The sequence below is a fragment of the Hydra viridissima genome, unplaced genomic scaffold, assembly GCF_058129835.1.
Source record: "Hydra viridissima isolate aposymbiotic clone 2 unplaced genomic scaffold, HvirCarnegie_v1 scaffold_14, whole genome shotgun sequence".
Lineage (NCBI taxonomy): Eukaryota > Metazoa > Cnidaria > Hydrozoa > Anthoathecata > Hydridae > Hydra > Hydra viridissima.
This window is the reverse complement of record NW_028324313.1, coordinates 8,550,676-8,561,925: the sequence shown is the minus strand read 5'-3', so window position 1 is coordinate 8,561,925 and position 11,250 is coordinate 8,550,676. Positions and strand designations below refer to the sequence as shown.

Genomic DNA, 11,250 nt, shown 5'->3' with positions numbered 1-11,250 from the left:
AAAAAGTGATCTTTTATAAAACTTTGTAACAGTAAAACTTTGGAATATTTTTACGCGCTCTTTGAGAACTCTCTATTTAACTCTATCATTTTATGCGACGCACGACGATAAATTGCAATTTTTAGAATGGATTTTTTTTAGACGAGGTTTTTTATTTAAACTTTTCACGACTGATTGTATTAGACGTGCTTTATATTCGTACCGCCAAAAACAGCTATTGTTATTAGATCTCATGACAACAAAATTAGAAATATTTACTATATATTTATTTGCGTTGTAGAACAGGAAAGCGTGTAAACGAAATAAATGTAAAAGTAGAAAAAATAGGAAAAAGTAGTCATCATTTTTTTAAAAAACAAATAACAATTCTAATGTATCAATATATTGGGTGATTGCATAAGTTTCCATCATTTTTTAAACATTTATTTTCAAAAAAATCAAGGATTTTTAACAAGCAAAATAATGGCTGTCAATAATATATTAATTCTAATCATAAAATTTTAACAGTAAAAATCATAACACTTTAACCAATAATGTACTCTCCTTTATTCTTCACAACTTCTTCCCATTTTTCTACCAGTTTGTTGATTCCATATTTCATTCCATTTCAATTTCTTTGCATCATATTCACATAAAGACAGTAGTTATTGTCTCTAGTGACGATTCTGTATAAGAAACGTTACCTGTGGCCATGGGTTTCTTGGTGTCAAGCGAGATTTTGCGCAGCAATGGAATACTACTCATCCTTCTATTTTTCGGTTTGTACGTGAAGGACCCAAGCTCCAAGGTTCTGAGTGAAACCCATCAACTGAAGGTGGCGTGAAACCGTTGCAAAATCACAACTCATCTTTTTTCACAACTCTGTGCATATTTGGCGGCCATCTTCCTTCAAAAAGATCCCCGAGCTGGTCCACGTCCATCTCGACTGGTCTTCGGAACGAGGAGCGTTGTTAAGGTTGAAATTATTGTGTTTGAACCTGGCAAACTAATCCCGAGGAGTTCTCTTATTGTCCTCTCACACACGACATAAACATCTCTGGTAGCTTCACTTCGTTTTTACATCTCTATTAAAGGCGAAAAGAAAGAGGTGTCGAAAATGCGATTTTTTTGTCGACTTGACAATCCATTTGATGGTTCTAAAAAAAAGAAAAAAATAATAATGTAAGTAAAAGCGAATACTTTAATCTAATAGCGCATAGCACGGGCTTTTTAATGGTATATAACACTTCGCCAAACATCAAATAATCATTGTACAACAAATAGTTTTAACACGCATACCATTCCAAGCCAATTTACCCTAATGGCTTGAAGCTAAATCAGGCCAGAGCACAGGTCCATTACTGATTTGATGAGAGCTAAATGACGTTTTTGTAAACACTCTTTAACATATATCTGACCAGTAAAACATATATAAGGTATTGATTTTTTACCATAACTGCAAATAGTATGTCAAATCAAGGCTCTCTTTAGCAAAATGATCTTGTTTAATATATTCAATCTTCTTATCAGCTTCTCCTATAAATTTGGAAATATACAGTAGCGTCCAAAAGTAATTGGACAAACACCTTTTTGTTTATATTTTTTCATCGAGTTAACATTTTTAAATGAAATTTTGCACGAGCATATCAAATTATGCTATAATTATGATAAAGAAAACAAAATTCTTTATTTGGGAGTAGTTACTCAAAATTTTAATAAAAGAATAGAAATGATTGGCTCAAAAGTAATTGGACAAACTAAATATGTCGTTTTAAAAAAGACAAAGGATAAATTTTTTCTCGACAAAGGATAAATTTTCAGCATTTTTTTATGAAGATTTCTGTTAATATTTATAATCTTACATTGTGTTATATTCTGTTACATAATCTATATAATCTGTGCTTAATCCTAGTACTTCGTTGGAAAACCTTTTGCCGCAACTACAGCATTACATATACGTGGCATTAAATCAACCAAATTAATTGAAACATCAATTGGTATTTCCTCCCAAGTGCGCTTAATCAACTTAAACAAATCATGCTGATTAGATGGTTTCCGAAGACTCATTTTTCTCTCAATATGTTTTCAAAGATGTTTGATTGGGTTCAGGTCCGGAGAATGTGACGGCCATTCCAAGATACGAACTTTCTTTGGATCGTTGTCGTGTTGGAAAGTCCAAAAACGCAACATTTTGTCTTTTGCATGTGGCAGCATTATATCTTTGATTATTCCTTTTTGCATGTTTTGGTCCATAATGCCTTGAACTCGATAGATTGGACCTACTCCATCACGGCTAAAATATGACCAAACCATTACTGAACCACCACCATGCCTTACTGTAGGAACTTGGTGCTTAACATCATTTCGAAGACCTTTTGGACGTCGAACATATTTAATACCATCAGAACCAAACATATTAAACTTTGACTCATCACTCCGTAGTATTTTCGACCATTGGTTTGCTGTCCAATTTAGATGTTCTTTAGCGAATTTTAACCGTGCTCTAAGATTTTTTGCAGAAAACAAAAGGTTTTTTAACAGGACGACGGCCAAAAAGGTTTTTTTGTCTTAAGGGACACTTTACTGTTGCATAAGAGCAAGAAACTTGATGTGACTGTGTAAATTCTCTATGAATTTCTTTAGCACACTTGCGCGGATCTGCCTTTGACGATCTTACTACAAAATTATCTGGGCGAAATGTTGTTGATTTTGGGCGTCCTGACTTTGTTGAAATTTGGAAGTGACTCCGCTGTTGAAAGACTTTTAATGTATAACCAACTGTTGATCGCGGAATGTTCATATCTATTGAAATTTGTCGCACAGTCTTAGCGTTACTAGATGCTTGTACAATCAACTTTTTCACTGCCTCGCTTAAATATTTATTATGCCCCATTGCAAATTATTGATCATTGAATGTTTTTGTAAAAATCTGCCTTCAGAAAAAGAAGTTAAAACAGTCTAAGTTATATCAATATTGTTTGAATTTAGTTTGTCCAATTACTTTTGAGCCAATCATTTCCATTCTTTTAGCAAAATTTTGAGTAATTACTCCCAAAAGTTTATTTTTGATTTGTTTTTTCATAATTGTAGTGTAATTTGACACGCTTACGTGAAATTTCCATTTAAATATATTAACTTAATGTGAAAATGTAACAAAAAAGATGTTTGTTCAATTACTTTTGGACGCTACTGTAGATAGCCCGGGAATTTGATGATGATGTATTCGATGAAAGTTTAATCGCCTTTAACAATAGAGAAATTTGAGAAACAGCTTTCTGCAGCAATTTTCCGCACTTTTTTTTTAGTTTCATAATGGTTTGGCACCTTTTGTGATTTGAAAGAATGAAAATCATATTTATTTTAAACTTTTGCAACAAAATAATGAGAAAATTGATTTTTTTTTGTGTGTTCCTTAAGTAAAAGTCTGGGTTAATCTTGAAGTCATTAACAATTTCTCTAATCAGTTTTTTATTCCTGAAAACCCACTGTGTGATTTTCGTTTTGAGAGAAACCTTGAATAACACAACAAATGGTGTAGGGGATGTATTTGCAACTCTTTTGTTAATAATTTTAGTTTCTGTTTAAATTTTCCAAATAGTCGTGCATAACTTTTTTCTAGCGTGAAAAAAAAATTTTTTCTCTAACGTTGAAATTTTATTTTACTGTAGTAAATCTGTTATACAGATTTGTTGCTGCCCAAGAGAATAATAATACGAATACATAAAGACAACTTCAGTGGATATTTTGTGGATTTAGTTGAAATGAAGAAACCGCCATCAATGAGGTTGATAGGCATCAACTTGATTTTACTCAAAATGTATAAAAAATCCTGTTCTAATTTTTTTGTTTCTAATTTTTTATTATAAAAGGTTAAAATACCATGTATTTATAGATAAATGAATTATATGTGATGTGGGGGCTGGATGGGGAGAGATACTGCAGTGATGAGGATGGGTTAGTAACAAACATGATGGCGAGGATGGAAAAATGTGCGTGTGATTCAGGTGGAGATATTGATAGTATCTGCCCTTCCCATAAACCTTTACTTCAAACCTGAAGTTTGTTAATACGACAGATCGATACCAGTCTTTAAGAAATATGCCGTTGAAAATTACAAATTTAAAGTTAAAGTTGAAAAACATCAAATTTATAACTTCGTGTAATATTTGGATTTTGTAACACTTTTTTAAAGATTTTTTAAATGTCTATCAACAGTGACGAAATTACATTAGTTTAACGTCTACATTTTAAAATCCAGTTTAATTGAACCATTTCTTTAACGTCTATACGCGAATATTTAATTAAAAAAACAGTTTTCAAATGGTTCCGCTTTTTTGCTTTAATTCATACATTATGTAAAATATGTTTTACTTTTTACTTTCTCGAAATGAAAAAGTTTATTTTGATTATAGCAGTTTGTGTAGCTCTTTTAATATACTTCTTAAGCAAAGAGGAATCATTTTCGTTTCATAAGTCTTATAGTAAGTTATTTTTTTATTGCTCATAAAAAAAACCAAACATTCTCACACTAAAGGTTCTATTTCAATAGGCTATCATTGTCATTGTCATGTTTAATTTTTGTAGTATCACTATTCGAGGGTTGAGGATCTTAAAATCAGTATGACTTCTTTCAATTCCTTGCTATTTGATGTATAAGCATATTGTGTGACATCTGACTTAGTATCAAAAGCAAACTTTTTTTAAAAAGCACAAGAATTCACATCTCATAAAATTTAAGCAACGTTTTGTGACAAATTGTCATCGTCGTCGTCGCCGTCATCATCATCATCATCATCATCATCATCATCATCATCATCATCATCATCATCATCATCATCATTATCATCATCATCATCATCAACAACAACAACATCATCAACATCATGATTATCATCATTATTGCTATTACTATTGTTTTTGTTGTCATTATTATTACTATTTTTATTAGTAATATTATTATTACTGTTGTTGTTATTGTTGTTGTTGTTGTTGTTGTTGTTGTTATTGTTCTTGTTATTGTTATTATTAAATTACAAGATGTTAAGCAAATTGTATTTGTATGTCAGGGTTATAACACTTAAACTTTTTTTTCAATTTTAACATGGCCTCATTCCTGCCTGATGAAAAATAGTGCAAATATGATATATGGCACTCTTGAGTTGCCTTGACAAAAAGCAACCCCCGGAGACATAGAAATATTTCAATAGAAACGCTTTAAAAAAAGCATAAGTTTTATTTGCATACTCAAAGTAAATGATTTTTGGAGTATATTAATTACTTTTATTATAGATATAATTAACAAATTGGTTACAACCTCATATGGTCATGGTTTTACAAGATGATTTTTAGCATAAAAACACTGAAATAGGCATTCATTGATGACATTTAATCAAAAAACTTCCCCAGGAAATATAAATTAGATATTAAAAATTTTGAAATATAGTATAAGTGGATAAGATTATACTTATGTGAAAATCATAATATATAACACAGTTCAGTCCTAGTAAATGAATGATGTTATGCAATGATCACTTGTTTAATTTGAACTTTAAATTGATTTTTTCAGTACTTTTACACTGTATATCTTGCATGATTTTAATTGCTTGTTCAACACAAATGTTACTTGTTTGTGCTTGAATTTGTATTGTCCTTGATGTGCTTTTTTATGCATTTGTCTTGGACAAAAGCAAGTATGGCTTATAATGCCTTAGAGTTCCACCTTGCATTACTTATATAAGGTAATGATTAAAAAGTAATAAAGCAAAATATAGCATGTTCTTGATTATGTCAATATGCATTTCCCAATTGTTATAAAAGCTGCATATTATCACGCCATTTAATGCTTCTAACTTTTATTTTTACATCACTTGGTTGAAAGTTATTGATTAAATTTGCATAGTTTTCACTGATTTCTTGCACAAAATCATATATATTAGGAGATGTTGTCTTTCCACTAAGAATTTGGTGCATTGAATGCCTTACCACTAAATCCAACATGTAATGTTGATATTCTATATACTGTGATAAAGGAATACTTTTCTCTTTAAATTTTTGTTAGATCATTACAACAACTCCATTTTTTACTCCAGTATTGACTCTTGTGATATCACAGATTGTAACTTTAATGCTTTCCCATAATTGATATTAGACAGTAATAATACCTAATAATACCTCAGCTATTCCATTAAATAGTATTAATGCTTTCCCATCACCAAGAGTTAGTGCAGCTAAGCAAACTTCACAGTTCTGATTTTTTATTACAATAACTTGCATTTCTTGCTTAGTAATTTTCTTACCGTCAAAGTTCAAAGCGCAATTTTCATTTTTAATGAGTCTCTTCAAAGTTCAGATGACATCTGTTTTTGTAATATCAAACACTTTCACAAATTTGATTTGAGCATATTTATTATGGTATTTAAAAAGGGCATCATATTTATTAATTAATGTTTCAATCTTCCTCACTATTGGCTTTTCTTTTATGAATGGAAAATTTAACTTTTCCCACAATTTTTTCTATTCATTAGTCATCACTTTAAATCTGCCATTTCTAGATTTTTCATTTTGAGCAAGAAAAGAGATTTTTCCATCCAGTGGATCATTGACTGCTCCTAAAACTTTCCTTTCTGTTACATTCTTTTGGTATGCTGTCAGGTTTTTACTCCAAGTACCAGAATTTTCTTTCAACATCTTCCCTGCTCTTCACAAACCACTTTTTCTACAAATACTTGTAAATATTATGCATATATATGTAATCTTGAATATTATTTACAGTAAGCCAGATAGTTTACAGTTCAATTGATTGGTAGAAAAGTATGCTTCAGATGAATTATCAGGTAATAACAAAAATATCAGGTAAGGTATGTCAGTACCAACTCATATGTGTGAAAATACATTTGAATTTTTGTGTAAATTTTTTTTTTTGTTTTACTTTTTAAAAACAAAAAAAAATTAACTTAACTTAACAAAATAATTCATGACTTATTTTAATCGTGTTGAATTATATTAATAATAAAAGTAATTAATTTACTTCAAAAATAGTTTGCTTTGAGAATACAATTAAAACTTATGTTTCTTTATCAGCTCTTCCGTGTCCTGGGAGTGCTTTTTGTCAAGACAAAGCAAAAGAGTGCTTTATATCATATATTCGCACTATTTCTATATACTAATGATCTATAAATATACTAATGATCTATAAATATGGTTTGATTAATATCTTGCTACTTACTCTTAGCCTCAGTGTTTTTTTAAATAATTTTGTTTTTTATCCTCAGATATTTTTGCCAGCTAAATTTAGTCAAGCCTTACCTTCCTACTCTTATTTATATTTCCTTTTTATCTGAACCAATTCATAGCATTATCTGATAAACATAAAAACAAACTATGAAACTGTCTTAATATGATGAATTTCATATAATTCAATAGTTTTATTAAGGTATCAAAATATCTGATAAATAGCATTTGACAGGGTGCTCTAAGATATCAAAGAATATATTATTGTAAAAGCTATAAGTATGCATGCATAAATGAAGGATACCCATTATTGAGTGTGTATGAATATTTACATAACATGAGTATTCTTGAATATTTCAAGAAATATAATTTAAAGTTAGTGACTAGGACCTTTTGTACCATTTGGTATTTGAGTTTCTCATTTGCCAAAATTAAATTTGGCATTCTTATTCTTTAAAATTTTCTTTATTACAAAACAAATTTTAAAATTTGAAATATTTCTCAAATTCTCTACAGAACCAACAGCTTTAACACTTTGCAATAGCTGCTAGCTTAAAATGATTTCTCATTTCCAAGTGAGATAGATGGAAAAGACAATTACTGCGACAAAATTGAAATTCTTTTAGATGTCAACAAATTTGTTAGGTAGTCGCATGAATTGCCAACAGCACAATGGTTTTAAAGATTAATTATTTATATCTACCTGAATCCTTGTTTTTCATTTTAAAAGGTGGTTGAATCAGCACTTAATAAAATTTACCTCATCCAAAGAAAAAACAATTGTAATTTTGCAGCTTTAAAAGCAGTGAGGCACTCTGGTACATCAGCAAATAGTGCAATGAGAGTGCAGTACTTTTACTGTTTTCACAGAAAATGTCCTGCAAAAAGAAAATACAGCATGTATTGACATTATCAAATTTGGAAGAGGATTATGTTTGATAAAATCACTGTCACAGACCATTGGAGAACAGTTAACTTTTTGCAGCCTCTTTGAAACAATTGATATTGATGATAGTTTTCTTAATGTTGATGTGTACCCAGAATGCAAATTGTACAAGACTGCCTCTGAATTAGTCAATAATTTTTAGTGTATAAACAGTTATGTGGAGCATGAAGGTATGCTGATGTAGAATTTTAATGTAAGTATCATGAAGAATGAAGAGGAAGACCAGTTTCTTTTAGAAGTAGTTGAGAAACACCAGCGCATTTTTCCAACTGAAATGATTTTGTTGATTATATAACTAATCTTAAAAATATCAACAAGCAGATTTATAATTTTATCATGATTAATGAGCATTATGAGGATTGTACTTCTTACAAATGATATGTTGTGCTTTTACAGAATGGTTAAATACATTTCTAGGTTGCATATTATGGCATAATAGATTATATTGAGATAAAACCTGTTGTGACAATAGTAAGAATATTAGAACACCATTTTGGAAAATGTGCTTATACTATTTTAGCTAACATGGTAAAACTTCCATAAAATCTAAATTGGCTGAATTTTCTGTTTGGCATCACTGTGTCATAATGAAACTTTCTAGGGAAATTGTACTGGTATTTTCAAAAAAACTAAATTTTAATAGGACACCGTATGTATACATAAACGCTATGGCTATACAAAATTGCCTTTTGTGAAAAGTAGAAAACTGAAATTTGCGAGAAGTAACCAGTACTCAATGGAACTAAAGTGAAAATGTCCTGGTCTTTAACTTATGTTTAATTTTAAATGTCAACCATAATATAAAGTAAGACTGTTTATAAGTAATGTTTATGTTCTTTTTCTTTTCTTTTTTTTTAGTAAAAAATGAGAGTACGTCTACTAAAAGTTTAATTGACCAAACAGATGAACAGAGTTTAGTTTTTAATAAAATAAAAGAAGTTGAGTTGGCTCATAAAAATCGGAATGATGATGCTGAGAGAAATAAGAAAAACTTCATTAATGAAAATGCAGAATCTAAAACATTTGTGACAAATGTTTTTTATGAAGAAGAAAATCAAAGAAATTTTAAGTTAGTTCAGAATTTAAATTCAACCGTTAAAACATTTTTAGAATTCATTAAAAAAATGACCACTAATAAGCAACAATCTGGCGAGCTGAAGAAAAGATTCCCACAAGCTATCATAGCTGGAGTGAAGAAGTGCGGAACCAGAGCATTACTTTCTTTTTTAGGAAAACATCCCAATGTGCGATCAGCAGGTAAGGAGATTCACTTTTTTGATAAAGATGATCGCTACAAGTTAGGATTGGAATCATACCTTGATGAAATGCCACTTTCTTATGAAAATGAATTAACTATTGAAAAGACACCTGGTTACTTTGTTAGCCCTTATGCACCAGAGCGAATCTTTAAATTGTCTCCATCTGTTAAACTGATTTTTATTTTTCGAGATCCTGTAGAGAGAGCTATTTCTGACTATGCTCAAACTTTAGCTAAATCAGACGACGAAGTAAAAGAAATAGAAAAGCGCGTTTTTGTAGAAGGCTCTTTTCAGAGAATTATTAATAAAAATAGTAGCCTTATAAAAATTGGTCTTTACGTAGAGCATCTACAAAGATGGTTAAAGTTTTTTCCTATGGAGCAAATGTATTTTGCAAATGGAGACGAGTTTATAAAAAATCCTGGAATAGAAATGCAGGAAATTCAAAAGTTTCTAAACATTCCTTCTGTCATCAATGAAAATTCTTTTGTATTTAACAAAACTAAAGGTTTTTATTGTCTTCGCATTAAAGAAAAAGAAGAAGAAAGAGAAGACTGCTTGGGTGAAACAAAAGGCCGAAAACATCCTTACGTCAAAAAAAGCACCAAAACAAAAATGCGAGCGTTCTTTAAATCATATAATAAACAATTTTTTAATTTGATCAATAAAAATTTTGGCTGGGCAACCTGATATAAGTAACTTTTAATTAGACATGAAGCTTTAAGGTTTTATATAGGTGTTGTTCTTGATTTTTTTTAACAAGATGTAATTTTGTCTGTATATTTTTATATATTTATTAAATTTGTAAATTGTATATCGTTTATATTTTGGCATATCTGACTATATATATTTTTAAATAACATAGAAATGTTGCAATAAATTTATGATACATAGTTTAAAAATTAATTCACAGGTTAAAAAGTTAGTGGTTGCCATATTACACTTGATCACCAGTTAAAATGTAAAACTCGGGTGGCTAGTTCACAAGAACACAATCCGAGGGTATTTTTCTTAAAAAAGTAGTCTTTCAGATTTCAAATTCTTTCACCACTTCGGTTGGGTATTAAAACAAGTGGTTACTCCCGCCCGCCCGCCCTTTGTGTGTGTGTGTGTGTGTGTGTGTGTGTGTGTGTGTGTGTGTGTGTGTGTGTGTGTGTGTGTGTGTGTGTGTGTGTGTGTGTTAAGAAGATATTTCTAAATACTTATGAAATATTTTATTTTTGCGGAAAAAACTGAAATTTTGCTTTTTTTTGTCCCTTTGTTTACGAGTTTTAGTGTTTATAACTATCATTATGTCGTATACCGAAAAAAACATGTGACTGAGATGAGTTTCCGTAATTGCCTGCCATAACGGTGGTAAATGTTACAGCTAAATGTTGATTGAACTGAAAAAACCGAAAACTATCCACTGAAACGTGGAGAAATTTAATACCGATATCCAACAAAACAAAGCAATGACCCAGAATCACACTTTTTTCTGATGTCATGGCAGGGTAGTTGTTAGGTAGCCACTGCAATGAACCGCAGAAGATGTTTGAACGGGCTAAAGAAGATAAAAGTTGGACTTTGATTACTGGAATACAGTCCAATATAATGACGAGCCTAAATTAAAGTTTTTGGTTTCCACCTAAGAATCTTTGATTTGAGCTGGAGATAATAGATTTATCCTAACTCTCCTGTTTTTTTCACAGATATTTACCAAAACACTGATACCAGAATTCATCAAAACTCCACTAAAATTATTTGCGTTTTTCTGAGTAAAAAGAATTTTTGATTCGAAAGTTGTTCTCTGGTTATTGGTGCTCACCAATGTAAAAGCTTTTAACTCTAGAATAC

At 30.4% G+C, this 11,250-nt stretch overlaps 2 protein-coding genes across 2 annotated transcripts; one reads left to right on the top strand and one right to left on the bottom strand.

The window, feature by feature from the left end:
* Positions 1–2,482: 2,482 nt before the first annotated feature.
* Positions 2,483–2,872, bottom strand: LOC149879151 (uncharacterized). Its single transcript, XM_090071286.1, has one exon. The coding sequence runs from the start codon at positions 2,870–2,872 to the stop codon at positions 2,483–2,485; it is 390 nt and encodes a 129-aa protein (XP_089927412.1).
* A 1,431-nt stretch (positions 2,873–4,303) lies between these two features.
* LOC145181678 (heparan sulfate glucosamine 3-O-sulfotransferase 1-like) lies at positions 4,304–10,307 on the top strand. Its single transcript, XM_090072210.1, has 2 exons — positions 4,304–4,460; positions 9,014–10,307. Exons 1-2 carry the CDS (start codon positions 4,367–4,369, stop codon positions 10,102–10,104), a joined length of 1,185 nt encoding a protein of 394 aa, XP_089928336.1. The 5' UTR covers positions 4,304–4,366; the 3' UTR covers positions 10,105–10,307.
* Positions 10,308–11,250: the final 943 nt, after the last annotated feature.

What these genes read in the sequence shown, in the direction of transcription:
- LOC149879151 (XM_090071286.1), bottom strand. Translation starts at nt 2,872, where the DNA reads ATGGGGCATAATAAATATTTAAGCGAGGCAGTGAAAAAGTTGATTGTA.
- LOC145181678 (XM_090072210.1), top strand. Translation starts at nt 4,367, where the DNA reads ATGAAAAAGTTTATTTTGATTATAGCAGTTTGTGTAGCTCTTTTAATA. An exon ending in TTCGTTTCATAAGTCTTATA is followed by an intron (nt 4,461 to 9,013) that starts GTAAGTTATTTT and finishes CTTTTTTTTTAG; the next exon opens with TAAAAAATGAGAGTACGTCT.